General features: G+C 39.5%; 1 protein-coding gene across 3 annotated transcripts in view; it reads left to right on the forward strand.

Moving 5' to 3' along the window:
• ARB2A (ARB2 cotranscriptional regulator A) overlaps positions 1-15,245 on the forward strand; it is a 272,034-nt gene that overhangs the window by 42,952 nt on the left and 213,837 nt on the right. For all 3 annotated transcript variants that reach the window (XM_063320922.1, XM_063320921.1, XM_063320923.1), the window contains exon 5: positions 14,855-14,920. In XM_063320922.1, the coding sequence (XP_063176992.1) occupies positions 14,855-14,920 (66 nt within the window). The remainder of the gene's footprint in view (positions 1-14,854; positions 14,921-15,245) is intronic.

Below are 15,245 nucleotides of genomic sequence, written 5' to 3' on the forward strand. Positions count from 1 at the left end.
ATGTTTAAGCCAGAGTGGAAAATTCTAAAAGTAAGAAAAGGGGGTGTTTGTCCACTGTAAGCTGCAGTTCTAGGTGAGACACCTTTTTGGATATTGTTTGTACTTTTGTTTCTAGTTGGCTAGAAAAATACAAAAAATATAAACTTTTAATGAAAAATGGAGCCTAAGTACTTCGTTTTCATATCCTGTTGGTACAGCAGGCACAAAGGGGGCGTTACTGTAGTTGGTTGTTCCGTCTGAAGGTAATCATATAAATGAAAGAAGAAAGTTACTCATAGTTTATGAAGATTGTAGGAAGGCAGAAGGTTCAAGCAACAGAAAAAAGTGTAGAACAGGCAGCCAGAAGAAACTTTTAAATGAAAGTACTTGGAAAGTGTTAAGCATGCTTACTGCCGGATCATGGGGCACTTTGATACTTAGTTTCCTCTGTGCTATTAAATGTATCAAGATTGATTGTTACAGTTGATCCCAACTTCTCCAAAATGTGGGGTTTTTTTATCATTTTTGTTGCAACAAGTTTTTAATCTTGCTTTACTTGATACTGTGAAAATGCACATCAGATTTTTGAAGTGAATATTTCTGTTTCTGCTGACTTAAGGAGGCTTTTAACTTCTAAATTTTAAAACAAATGTCCCGTGTTCTAGTTAAAAACCTGTATGAAGCTGCAGGTAGCAGTGGGAGTGGAGGGTAATGTGAAAATAGCTGTCAGCAAAATAGATACGATGAAATCCTAGGATAGGAATTGTTTTTGTTGAGGCAGAATGAAGTGTCAAAGATGTCAGGACACAATGTGGTAGTTGCACAAGCTCTTTGTGGGTTTTTTCTTCAGTTTAAAACTTCATAGATCTTTCATTGAGGGAGGGATTTGGCATTTTTTTGCAGAAAGGCTCTGCTTTTCACAGAAGTCAAACTGTTCACTGGAAAATAGTGTGCCCAGCACACCCAGCGCTCAACAGATGTAAACTGAGCTCCTTCAGTGTGTGCATCCGAATAGCTATCTGTACAAATGGCGCTATTTCAGTGAAAGCAACCATCCTCAAAGTCAACATGTGTAAAAGAAGTGAATGGCCAGCATATAGTTTAAAGAAATGGCCAAGGTATAACAGAACTCATGAATCCTTTTCCAGTATTACAGAGGTTTGTGATTACGTTTGATGGTAAGTTGAGGATTACAGCAGCCAGTGAAATCAATGCACCTTTTGGGGGTTTCTGATAGCAAAATGACTAATCAATATCACATGCAATGCTAAAATATAAATACACTAAATGTCACGTGTGCTATCTACCTGAATCAAGTGCAAAAGGACAGAAGCAAGTCTCTGTCATATGTATAAAATGTACGGGCAAGATGGATCATTAGCAAGATGGATCATTATGATCCATACATGCTTGTACTTGTCAAGCTCATGCTGGCATGCGCTGTTATAGTAATGGCTCAGGACCATGTTTTTCTGTTCTAGATATCCATGTGGGCATAACACACACTTTTCCAGCAAAGAACTACAAGAATTTACCCATTAATGTGAAAAGGAGCCATGTCTTTTTTTTCATTTACTTCTTGTTGTGTCTTATGAGAGAGATCATGGATGGATGAAGAAACTTACTTGGTTCGTCTTAAGAGGGGAAGCAGTCAAAAATTATGCATTCTACAGTTCAGGACAATTAATTGAAAGTCTTTTATGCCTTTATACCTTCAGGCATCTCTGGAAAGCAGGGCTGCTTTGTTCCTAACAGTGACTTGGGAAGACAAACACCTTATGGGAAGATAACTCCTAACATCCCCCCTTCCTCTTCCTTCCTCCAGCTTTTATTGCTGAGCATGACACCATATGGTATGGAAGATCCCTGTGGTCAGTTGGGGTCAGCTGTCCCGGCTGTGTCCCCTCCCAGCTCCTTGTGCCCTCCCCAGCCCACTCGCTGGTGGGGCTGGGTGAGGAGCAGAAGAGGCCTCGGTGCTGTGTGAGCATAACACCCCTGTGTTATCCACGCTTTTTTCAGCCCAAATCCAAAACACAGCCCCATACAAGCTGCTGTGAAGAAAACTCTCTCTATCCCAGACAAAACCAGCATGAGGTGGTATTGATATCTTGGGTGTGTTTACTGGTGGTACTGATCATTACATTAGAGTCCTAGAATAATTTTGGCTGCACCTCTGCGGGCCCTGCAGTCAAATCCCCTGATTAAAGCATGCACAGCTTCAAAGTTAAACCAGGCTGATCAATTAAAAAAATGCAGATGGCCTTTAAGCAGGAACACCCTAACCGTGAATGGTTGCTGCAGAGATCTGTCTGCATACTCCGGTGGTGGAGCTTCCTGATAGAAAGGAGACCCAAGATGAAATTTGCGACCTGTGAGGCATGAGAAATGACCATGGTAGATGTGGCTAGGCTGAAACGGCGGCGAAGCTAACTTCTAAGGGAGAAACTGTGCTGGTTTATGAGTTTTGTAAGATGGTCATATGTAATGATTCACTCTTAAGTACAGTACAAAGACTTTGGAAGGAGCACCACAACTCTTGGGCAACTGTTCAACCAGTTGTTCAGGAACGGTGCTGAATGTCAGACTGTCAGGGTCGGAACGTGACGTACACTCAAAGAAGAAAGAACAGTTGCTTCCCTTATCAAAGCTACAGTTCAGTCAAGTGCTGCTGTTAGTATGGATCTTGACACCTGCTCCCCTTATTCAAGGTTTCAGTTTCAGAGTGCATATTGCCTTCCACCAACCGATTTCTCAAGACACGTGTCATGATGCACTTGAAAAAGTATTACCTAGTAGCATATATACCCCTGCTCAACTCTGCTGTGTTTGGCAAAAGTGGACTTTAAGAGAGTGTGTGCCTTGAGATCCATTTATAATAGAAAAGCAAACAGCTCGTTTGATAACATGAGCTTGTACCCTTAGCAGTCAGCCAGGAACAGAGCTCTCATTTTTCCTGGGTTTTAGTCTATTCTTCAGTTTACAGCATCACATCTCTTCTCACTTAAGCATTTTGGGAATGTCAGAGAGCATTGGATGCTGCTTTGCTAGGGACCACGTAAGGATTAATCGTGAAGTGAGAGGTCTGATCAGTTCTTGCAGATGTCAACATAATTCAGTGCTCTTGGTCACGGTGATGTCTAGTATGCAAAAATATTTCCAGATGTGTGTGGTTGTAGGTAGATAAAATTCAAATAATTTTCACAGTGGATACGTTGAAATCAGCTTGTGGAAGTGATCAAGGTGCATATTGAGTTGCAAGTGTATGGCGTCAGGTTTGATCAGGTCTACATCAGTAAGCTAAATCTGCAAAGGAATAAAATATATCATTAATATTTCCTTCTGGAACAAATTTTTCTTTATACAGATACAGTATGATTGGATAATTCCAAAGAAAATCTGTAAGATGGGGTTTGTTGAACTTTCTGTGAGACAAATCTGATTTCAGTTCACAGTCGGCCTAAGAATTTAAAAATATCTTTTCTTCCACTGTCTTTCATAAAGTTAGAATATTTGGTGAAATGCTTACTATATTGCTGTGCTTAAGTTTCTTAGGCTTACCTTTCCTCTTCCACAGGAAACTAATTGAGGATGTTGTCAGATACATTAGAAAGCAGAATTGATTTGGCTGCAGTATTAAATGACCTACTAATAATTTTTGACATAAAAATAGCCTGTAACCCTAGAGATAATATGGATAAAGTGAACAGAAATTAAGTAAATCATAAGGTGAATACAAGTGGGAAGTGAAGGTTGATGCACATTTTTAGTACTGTTTCATAAAGTTATTTTTGGACAGGCTACAGTCAGTAACAGAAAGGGTCCTAACTTGGATTGTAGTAATGTAATTTTGGGCTGATTTCCAGTATTCAGGAATGCATATGTTCTTGATCCTTCATTACAACTCATAATTTTAGGAATATTATGTTGGGAAAATAACGCACATTAGCCAGCAGCACAAATAGCAGGAGAAGCCGCAATATTCATTTCCCCTCAACCCAGCCAAAAACAGATTATTTGGCTGACTATCAAAAGGAGCAGCAGTAATTGTTTCCAGTATCAGTGGAGGCATTTTGCTGTTAAAAAAAACCCGAAGCTTCCATTTCATTAACTCAAGGAAAGGCTCGGTCTCTGCCATCAATTAGGGGACAAAAATGGGATTCTTATGGCAAGCTGTAGTTTGCTGTCTGCCTGTGCCTTGCAGTTGCCCGTGGACGGCTGCGGGTCCTGCCGGCAGCTCCCCGTGCCTCTGCAGTAGCTGCTTGTCCTCTGCAGGCTCCGCTTCTCCTGGGAGAGCAGCCTCCCAAGTCTGCCTCATGAATGTGGCCGAACCTGCTGTTGTGTGTGATGAAGTGTGATGAAGTGGAGGAGCTCAACCAGATTAGAGCCACCTTGTGAACGCTGGCCAAAAGTTGGTCCTGGGTTTGCAATTTAGTCTGGAGTTTGTAGAAGTGAGACGTGGAAAAGGAGAAGAATGGAGAACAAGGCTACCGGCAAACCGTAGATGGTAATGCGACGACTCGTCGCTTGTCAGCATGCTTCCTGCCAAATCTGTGGTGACGTGCTGGTCTCCTCCTGCCTCTTCTGTCTGGATGTGGCCTTGAGCAGAACAAAGGGGGAGCGCCCGTCGGCCTGTGTGCCCATTGCCCAGATTATCGATGCACAGTAGCGGTGACGATGACGGCGCTCAGTCAGAATGTGGTCACAGCACTGCAACGTTGTGCAGAGCAATAAATACGGTTTTGTGCTCGATGGAGGGCAAGTCATCCTCAATGCAGGTTGTCTGCGCTGTTCTCCTGGCATAGAAATAATTGTACCAGATTCTCTTGTCATAGAACAAGTTGCTTTTAGGCAAAAATCTGTCTGATTTCTAATCGCACCTTTTCATTTTATTCTCTTGACTGTTGTGTTCGCTTAATTTTATCTGATATATGATGAATTTAAAATGTCTTTCATGTGTCTTTCTATTTTATAACACCCATTCACTGAACGCAGAACTCTGTGCAGAGCTCTCCAGGTTAGCAACTGTGGTATAATTATAAATTGCACACAAGCATGCTGCACAGTGTTGTGGATGTCCATTTTCTTTATCTATATTTAGGTGATAAAATTGCCTGCTTAATGTTTCTATAAAGTACTATAAAAATTACAGAAACTAGGTGTTAGAAAGAAGTCTCCTTTTCAGACAGTATTTTCATCTCGTTGTTCAGGAGGAATTGTCATTACGTCTTACTTGATGTGTTTGACTGATAACTACTGTGTCTAATCAAACACGGCTGTTCTTCTGCATCCTCCGCCTCTCCAAAAAGGGTCCCATCAGGCAAACTTCTGCTGGAAAACTGACAAACACCAACGTGAACATGAACCAGTCCTGGTCACATGGTTTATAAATGGACACAGGAACAGGCTTTTATGCAGTATTTTCTGAGTCAGGCTGTTTCATAGCTTCACAGGCTTTTGAGAAAGAACTGCTTAATTAGTTGGACATGCTCAGTATTCTACTGTTTTGATGCAAAATCTCCATTACAGCTTGCTAAGTATCCCATTTGACAAAAAAAAAAAAAAAAGGCATTTCTTCTCACAGTATTTTTATTCAGTAGAAGGTTGAAGACACAAGCTAATATTTGAAGTATGCATAAAATCATGAATTGTTGTGATCCTTCTTAATCACTGTCATCTTAAGCAATTTTGTATGTAATTGGACTGTGTCTTAGTGGTTGGAGGTGGTGGTTGAGAAAGATGTGATTCCTTCCCAAAGTGTATAGGTAAAATTCATTAAAACACAGTACATTGTAGTGTACAGAGTCTTACTGTTAGCTTTTTTCAACCTCTTCTCCCGATATTTATGCCCACAGAGCTTGATGAGAATACTACACGGATGTGCTGTCTTTGGACATGTGCTGCTGCGTGATTGACTACATTAGTTTTTCAGTCACAATTTCATAGGAAGAAAGGATGTTCCATGCTTTTTGGGCATCATCAACATAAACATTCATGAGCAACTAACAATATCCTTACATGCTGTCCTCTTATTAATAAGGGAAGTATTATGAGCTATGAAGTTTATTTTATAAACCTCAGTTACCAAGAATATTTCTTTGTCCCAGGGTTGTTTTAAGAATGATGTAGAAAAACACATAAATGAACCTTTCCAAATCTGATTTAGTGAAGACATTTTAAATAATAATTCCTTTCATTATTAAATTAAATGGCTCTGTATTTTATACAAGAGTGGAAGTGACAGGATTTTACTTGTCACGTATGAGGAAATCTTCCCTGCGTCTTGGTGGAGAGTTCTCCTGGCATTTGCCGTACCTGGAGTTTTTTGTAGTCTGTTCCTACAATAGATGGGCTCAGTCACGTGGCATAGAAAAAGGAAATCTTTTCTTGAGAAACCATGAGGAAAAAGAATAGAAAAAGGTTCATCAATGTCCAAGGTGTTTTCTTAACCTTCAGCTTGATACCCCCAGAAGAGACAGTGCCTTCAGGGCACGTTTTTCTCTCCTTAAGGGGAAGTTTCTTCCAGAGTACTAGGTATCATAACCATAGACTAGAAAACCAGAAAGCAAGTTAGCCATTTCTCTTAGAAGTTAACTACTGGCTTTTGTCAGTTACTCAAAGCAAGTGAGGGTCTGGGGTTTGCCAGTTAATATGCGATGAGTTAGTGACCCTGGTGTGATCTATTTGGCTTACCTGACCTAGTAAAAAGAGATGCAGGTATTATTTAATAGTGAAACTAAATATTTTTGTGATTTATGTTCCTGAGGGTATCAACCACTATTTGTGCCGAGAAAAGAAAAAACGAGATGCTGCAAATGGTCAGCGCCATGGCCCTTTTCAGCTAAATTTATGTAAATCCAATTTATTTTGACCCACTACTGTTCTGGAGCATGGTGGCAAAATGGTTAAGACATCTTGCTATGGAAAGGAGGTGTTAATTTGAGTTCTGCTCTGGATTTACATAAAATTAAGCCTTCAGTCCATTTGTGAATATTTATCTGGTCATTTCTGCTGAGGAATCAAAGGTGGCAAAATGAGATGCTTGACACACCACTGACTTTTTTGTCTGTGACTACAAAAGCTGGTATGCTTTAACTATGTTAATCTGATATGTCAGTTGGGTTTGGCATGGATTTTTAACCTTTCAAAACTGCATAGCACCACCTCTCCACCTAAACTACATTTTCTATCACTAATAGTTGGAATAATCAAAACTTCTGCTGCACTTTATTGCAGACCCCTTTTCATAACTCGTCTCTAACATGAGCTTTAGAGATAATAATCCCAAGTTTTACTTCTTGAATTAGAACATTAAAACATGTTTATAAGCCTCATTTATATTTGCTCCTCTGTTATTCTTTTGGGCTTTTTTAGTTTCCTTCTTTGTTTTGCAACCTTTTCATTCTTTTGTTTCTTATCTCAGCTTGGGGATAGAGGTCATGCTTTCTGCTGATGTTTAATTGCTTCTAGCGCAAGGTCCTTGATTAAAGCCTCTGCTTAGTGCTAATACATATATATATATGTATATGTATGCATATTTTAAAAGAAATGATAATTTTGCTAAGATGGGCTATGTAATTAAGCCATTTCTGAAGCCAAATAATTGTCAAGCTACTTCTAAAATTATAGATGCTTTTCTTAAAAAGGAAAAAAAGGAAAAAAGAAAAACAAAAAATAAACCAACAGGTGTCAGCAAAGACCATGTAACAAAACATTGGGTCAAATCACATCAACAGTATGTGCTGCATTCATGACAAATCCCTGTTGTTTTTCATTTAATTCTCTCAAAAGATCTTGAGATCCTATTTGCGATCAGTCAACTCAGAATCCAGAATATCACACCCATGCGTTAAGATTGAATTGAATTGCTTTGAGTAGAAAACGCAAGAAATCCCTTAGAGGTAATGTCAATTCCATCTTAATGAATTGTTCTCCCACACTATAATCCAAGTGAGGTCTTTTGTGGATTTTTAAAATGCCATTGATTTTTTTCCTTTTTTTTTTTTTTTTTTTTAGCTTGCAGTGAACAGAGCCTTTAGAAAGTCCATTCAGCTTTTAGGATTTTTTTTGTCCTGGCATGGTGATGGTGGGGTTTTTTTGTTTGTCCCAGTTCTTAGGTAAGTCTGTGTCCAAGAGCAGTATGTCAAAAAGTTCCTTTGCGTCTCTCATTGTTACTTATTGGCAGGTTTGTCACTTGAGGGTCAAAATAAAGCTCATTCAACCAAGGCTATGGCAGCCACAGTAGCACGCCTCGGGTCAGTCCCACCACTTGAGATTTGCCGCAGGGCAGTCAGTTGGAATTCATTTTGCATTTGTTTCACTGAACGTTGCTGCTTTTACACTGCAAAGAGGAAAAAGTTGTGGGTAGACTGCTGGATTGCTTCCTTCTTGTGCTCATTTTCCCTTTTTGCGCTAAAGCACTTATTACCAACGAGATGAAAAATCTTATAAAACAAGAAAATCCATTACTTGTAATGGCATTGCTTCTAGTGGTTTATACTTGTTTATTTTTAAGATCAGTGATAAAACCTCCAACCTGTGTACACTGCCTTGAAGTTCTTAGAAAATACTCGTAGTGCTGAGAGGCCTAATCTCTTAGGCTGAATGTAAATTATTTGAAAATATTATCCTTTCTATGCCCGTGAAAGATCCTTTTTTTGAGAAAGTCAGATTCAAGAGGTTGTAACTTGTTATGCCAAGTCTGAATTGATGGTTGAAAGTGTTTTAGAGGTCTGGGGAGCTGGCAGTGAATCTCTTGCTGTACTGTGTGAAGTCAAGTCAAACATACTACTTCAGGAAAAAAAGAGCACGAAGGCAAATGAGGTTGATTTTGGTCTGTATGTGGATTTGTCAGATGAACTGGTAATGTTCAGCTGTTACACGTTTTAAGTGCAGTTCCGTCACAGGGTGGGAACTGACAAGTGAACCTAAGATTGAATTGTTTCTACATTCTCTAAAGAAAAATAGAAAACCTTGCATTTTTCTTTACCTCAGCTCAAAGCACGGCAGACTATATCTGAGAGAGTTATTGTAGAAGGTAAAGGTGGTCAGACTTCAGTGGTTTCTGAGCAAGTCTTTTTCACTAGTATTTTTAATTGTAATTTTTTCCCTTCTTTTTTTTTTTCTCTTTTTTTCTGTAATATATACTTATGTAGGAGATTAAACTGAGGTTCAAGTGTAGTTAACACATAAGGTTAATAGAGGAATAACGAACTACTAATGACACCAATAATGTTCTAACCCTTTTTATGATATGACTCTGAAAAACCAGGAAGTCAGGCAAGAAGGAAACTGCCATCGCACCTGTCTTTTATTAGCTACAATCACCTTAATTTTAAATGTAATATCTATATTATTCTAAAAAAATCTGGCCACTAATAAAAACCTACAGGCAAAATTATTGCCATTAGATTCTCTTACTCTCTGCACTTTCATGTACTTTGAGAATTGTCTTTAAAAATTAATGAAAACAAGTGATCTGATAAGGTGTTTTAGGAGTGTTGTTTCACAAGTTGACATCTTCAGAGGCAGAAGCCTCCTATGCGCTCAGTAAGTGTATCATTGCCAACGCTTCTCACTCTTGATGGGAAGTAGCTTCTGTTAACTTTGAGAGAGTAGTTCTGTCTCCATTCGCATATAGTCCTTGGAGTAGTGAAAAGTGGTAACAGGAGTAGTAACGGTGGTGATGGGGTTCTGTTTGTGTTTTGAATAGCTGTGAATGAGGAACACGATGTGGGAAATCTCAGATCCATCCAGCTGGATCTGGTCCACCAGAAGAATATATTTAACTGGTAATTTGCGCTGTTTCCTTTTTTCCCAGAAATCTGATAGCAGTGTGTAGGAGCAGGCAATGGTGTGGACAACTTAGGTTAACAGCTTGCACTCCTTTATCCTTTCTCCAAGGTCTTGTAATCCGTCCTCCGTCATGTGAGTGGTGGTAATGTCAACTGCTCACGTGTGCTTTATCCTTTGCCATGTCACATGTGCTTTATTCTTTATCATGTGTTAACCATACACCAACCATTTGACAGGGTTGTTGGCATTTTGGTCATGAGGGATGCACATATGGGGGAAGAGAGGGACATGTGGCGTTTGATTGTCTTCAAAGAGACTTTGTGGTTTGCGCTAACCAAAGGGTTCCTCACATCTGTCGTGAATCCATGAACATGCGTTGTGTGGTAATGATTTCCAGTGACTACTGATAGGTGCCGGTTCAGAAGCAAAAGGCCTCAAAGCACACAGGCCTATGCCATTTCTTTAATATGTTTTTAGCAGAGAATTCACTCTTGAGAAAACATTTTGCAAGTTTGAGTAGTTTACTTTGTCTTTTTCTTTTTTTCCCTCTGCAGCGGGTTTGCTGTTCTCTTCATATACGTAGTCTGGCGATGGGTAGAGTTACCCGTGGTTGGTTTTGAACATGGGAACACTCTCAGCGGAAAAAAAAAAAAAGAGAATTCAGAGGACTTGGGCTGTAAAGCACAGCAGGAGAGGGGCTTGACGAGCAAGGCTCAGTGCACTTCACTGCGTCCCAGCATGGTTTTTGATGCAGTATGTACTGAAGCAGCTCCTCTGGATTAGGATGTAGGTGTTACGAAACAAATCGTTGAGTTGTGATCTGTTGTCTGTATACCTGGCTATCTCTGTTAGGAAAAAGTTCACCGGTGGGTCAGCTGCAGTTCTGCTCTTCCTCATGCATGCCGGGCTGATACGTGTTATAAGGCTTATTTCAGTTTCTTACAGACTTGTATAGTATTGGGTGTATAGTGTTTTAAACTGTGTTATGTTGGAGTTACCTTCTTACTTTCTCGGCATGCTCTTGGTTGTCATCCAGACTTTTGCTGTTTAAAGACCTCCAGTACTTAGTGCATTGAAGAGTGCTCTTTGGTATTGTTCTCCACTTTGAAGAGTCTCTTTGGTATTGTTCTCCACTTACAATCATGTTTTGGCTTCAGTACCTTCTTTGTAACTTTAAACGCGTTGGTCTCAATGGCTCTTAGTCTGTAATTTCTCTTTTCACGTAGTAGTATGCAGGTATTGATCTTTTGATCACGTAGCTTCAGGATGCTGTATTGTAAAGATTTTTAAAATTATGCTGCTAACAGAAATTTTCAATGCGTTTTGGTAATTTAAAAAAGGCCTGAAGAAAGTCCTCTAGATGAACAAAAGGACTTTTTTTTTCTAGTCCAACAAAAGTAAGAAAAGCCATGACTTCATTTAGGGTGGAAGATCATCAGGCTTACGAAAAGCAGGACACTGGCTCCTAAGCTCACTGAAAGCGAATTGAAGTATAAGCCATTTAGTTTCCATCCAAAGGGGACGACTCTGGGGCAGGAAGAAGGTCTCTCCTATCCCACAGTTGGAGTACAGCCTTTTTGTGGGAGGTGGAAGTGTTAGGCTAAGTACCTTTTTGTGGTGGGAAAGGATTTCTGCCTTGCTATCAGCATAGGTGATGAGAGGCATGGAATTTTGGGTGGTTTGTATGTGGTTTTTTTTTTCCCCATTTCTCAGAGCAGGCAATAAGAACACCCTAGTAGTGCTTTGTTCAGGTATTTACCGTATTTGGGGTGTATTTTCTTGATAGACTGCGCTTGGAAGTGAATGAAGAGCAGAGATACTGTAAAACGGGGTTGAAGTTTCCAGTGTCTCGTACAAGAAGTACGGAACTACCGTTTTTCCCTCCATTCATCAGGCAATTAATTTCACACACTTTGGGCAAACCGTACTATTGGTTCTTTTTCCTTTCCCATCTTAGATGTGGTGCTGCCTGCCCTCCAACCTTACTACCTTTGACGGTGTTGGCACACCTCATGAGTTGCAAGACTCTTAGAAAAAGCATAAATATCCCAGGTTAGTACGAATCACATGAGTAGGGCTCTATAAGAAGTGTTACAGTTTGACTGGAGAACGGCTTGTACTGGACAGTTTGTGGCTTCATAGTTCCAGATGGGACTGGATTGAGCAGCCTTTGTCACTAAATACCTGCAGTCATGAGCAACCCTCTGACCGATGATTAGTCCAGGAGGGTTCACAGAGTGTAACCGTACTCACCTTCTCATGCAAGAAGTCACAAGATGCTTTTCAACATCCTACCGCAATTTTCAGATCGTAAAGATAAAATACCGGCATACACAAGCTAATACTGCTACTTAAAGCAGCTGTGGCTGTTTAAATTGTATAGATTTGTAATAGTAAGTCTAACTAGTGCTATATAAATAATATAGCACAGTTCCCTTCTCTTTTTAATGCCTGTAGAAAAGATATTTTAAAAGTTAAATTTTCAGAATTACGGATCAGCCATAAAATCACAAGAAGTAATTAAAAGCTTAACATTCCAAAAGTAGTGTTGAATTTGTAGCATTTTCAGTACTTGCAGGCATATTCCTAGGTAGGACAGGATTTTGCTAGATTGTCCAGGTGATTTTGGCCTTTGATGCTACTTCAAGAAATGTTGTGTGCCACCTTCCATCCTTTAAAGCTGACAGTGTACCAGCCATTGCTAGGATATCCCTGGACTTGTTGATCTGCTGCTGCCAAAAAACCCCTCTTGAGATCTTATATATATACTGGGGCAGTTTATGGCAGTTTTTCCTCAAGTCTGTCTGGGCCGTGCAGAACCTGCAGGTGCTGAGCTGCCTGAGGATCATAATCTCACACTTGGCACCCAAGACTCCAAGCTACTGTATCTTTCTTCATGTTTACTCTTATTAAAAGCATTCATTAGGTTAAGTCTTTGCTCTGCCAGAGAGCTCTACTGATATAACAGTCCCATTTTTAAGGCTGATATCTCTGCTGATTATATTAGAGTAGTGCCTAAAGAGCCAGTTAGGATCAGAGCCCTGTTGAGCCAGGCTGTGGAAAAAATGAGTAAAGGTTTACTTCTGCCCTGAAGACATCACAGTCTAAATGTATGAGAGAGAATAGCAGAAATAGGTGCAAACACATAGCTGGGAAAAAGGGTAGATTTTTGCAAGTGGTGTCTAAAATGTATTTTCTTCCTAGCAATTTTTTCTCTTCCAAGTGTTCTTTTACTGTTTTTGATGGTTAGTAGATGCCTGGATTTAGAGTGAAAAATAAAATTTCTATGTTTGAGGCCGTATTATCATTATACTCATTTTAATGTCTGTACAAGATCAGCATCTGAGGCTGCAGGAACTTAACTGCTTTACTTGTTGGCATTACAGTGAAGTTGATTTCGGTGAACCATAAAAAGTTTGGCCCTGAAGGTAAAATTACACTGTATGCATGTTCCTAACATACTGCTTTGGGGATAAACATGTCTTAAATCAACTCATCGCTCACAGCTAAATTCCTTCTCCAAGTGCAGTTTCCCTGTAGATAGTAATGTTCAGTAAGACTGATTTTCTTTAAAACCGTAAAGTTTTTTGAACATAGTTCTATCAATAAACATATTTGAGCAGGGTAGCAAAGAATTCTCATAATCCTAAGAAAGATTTGGGGGTTTTGTGAAAGGAAGGGAGGGGCATGCGCCAACATTTTTAATTAGCTTTCATCAGTACCTCTAATTTGTTCAAATGTGTTCCAAACGTTTGCATATTGTGTTTGCTCACATGTACATAATGAAAACTTTTGGACTTCATTGAAACTTTATTTGGTAATTGTGCATTTGGAAAATTAAAATTGAAGTTTATGATACCCTGGCTCCTACTTGCTCAGTTCATAGTGTGTTGTTAAGATGCCATCACTTGAGAGCTTTGTTACTGCGACGTTTCTGTTGTGGCTTAATGTGCTGCGGGTTCAGATGGCTGTAATTGTGGCCTTGAGGGGTTGGACTAAAGAATACCAGCTGGGTTTGTACCCAGATATTCTTGGATTAATATTTTGGGACTTAGATCTTGTCCTGTCTGGAATTTAAACATAGTTCCCCAAGCTTTAAAGGGAAGGCAAGCACCATTTGAGGCTCTTAATGAGCACTTTTTTTCCTCTTTAATTTGCCTTTTTTTTTTCCTTTTCTTTTTTTTAATTCCTGTAGCCAGTGAAATCCAAGCAGTTACTTCCAAACCATTTTTACAGCCCCATATGGACAAAGTGCTTTAGTTTGTTCCTCAGCTTAATTCCCAAATTAATAATAGTTAGAAAGTTCTTACATCTGCATCTCCATTTTTCTTAGAATATATAGGGGTGAAAAAAAATTTCCCTAGATATTAGGCAAGCCTTTGAAGTGTGAACTTTGTTACATTTGAGACGGCAAGTCTTTCGTTGTTCCTTGGTTGGTTTTTTTTGGTTGCTCTTTGAAATAATTCCTTTTGTTTCAGGTCTAAAATTTCAATTTTATTTCTATGTGGAGACAAGAGACTTAAATTGCCCCATAGAGGGGAATCAGTCAGGGTTCTTCTTCTATTTAGAAACCTTTGACCCATCCCTCCCCTGTTCAGCAAATAGAAATGGCAAGGCAACTTGTGCTAAGGGTGACTAAAGATCTGCTCTCTGTGTAGCTCATGAAGTGAACCTGCAGGGGAGAGGGTTTCAGGAGTCCTGCTTATGGAAAAAATGCTTTTAAAGTATTTCTTTGCAAAAGAGAGCCTTTCTTGTACCCCTGAGTATATATTAATTGGTTATAATCCGTAGTTTTGAGGCACATAATTATTCACGCAGCAGCACGTGATGGATTCACAGGTACAGTTACAATTTCTTTGTACTGGCAAGCAGCCTTTTTTGAGGGACAGAGAAGACTTTTTTGTGTAAAGCTCCAAGTCCTGTAATTAGTGGTATAGTAAAGAATTCAGGTAGGTGGCAAAACATATACAAGCGCTTAGAAGTTCAACCGACTAGCTTTTAAGTTGTCTGCCTGCATATGTCATTACTGTAAGTGGTTTAACATCTGTTTGCATTTCTTTTTATCTTTTTTTTTTTCTTCCAGATCATTACTAAATATGTTTATGAACTACTGCAAAAAGAATGCCACTTGAAGAAAGTAACTCTCCCAGTAAGTATAATTTTTTTTTTTTTTTATCAAGGATGTTGTGTGTTTGGATCTGTAAAGAGCAGAGCCTGCAATCCGGTATTCAGATAAAGACAAGGTGTGCATTGTCTCCGGACGCTGCCTTCGCATGCAGCATGTGCGTCCATCTGGAGACTTGCTTCCACTGCACTTCTCGTCTGTTTGGTTTTTCCAGCTGAGCTTTCCTTGCCTTACCAGATACCAGAGTTTTCAAAATGTGGTAGTTTTGACAGAGGTATCATAAGCTTTTTGAAAGTATTTGTGAATGTGTTGAGACCTCTACAGCAGGACGTAGAGAACAAATGTGCTT

This window comes from Chroicocephalus ridibundus, chromosome Z (genome assembly GCF_963924245.1).
Source record: "Chroicocephalus ridibundus chromosome Z, bChrRid1.1, whole genome shotgun sequence".
NCBI lineage: Eukaryota > Metazoa > Chordata > Aves > Charadriiformes > Laridae > Chroicocephalus > Chroicocephalus ridibundus.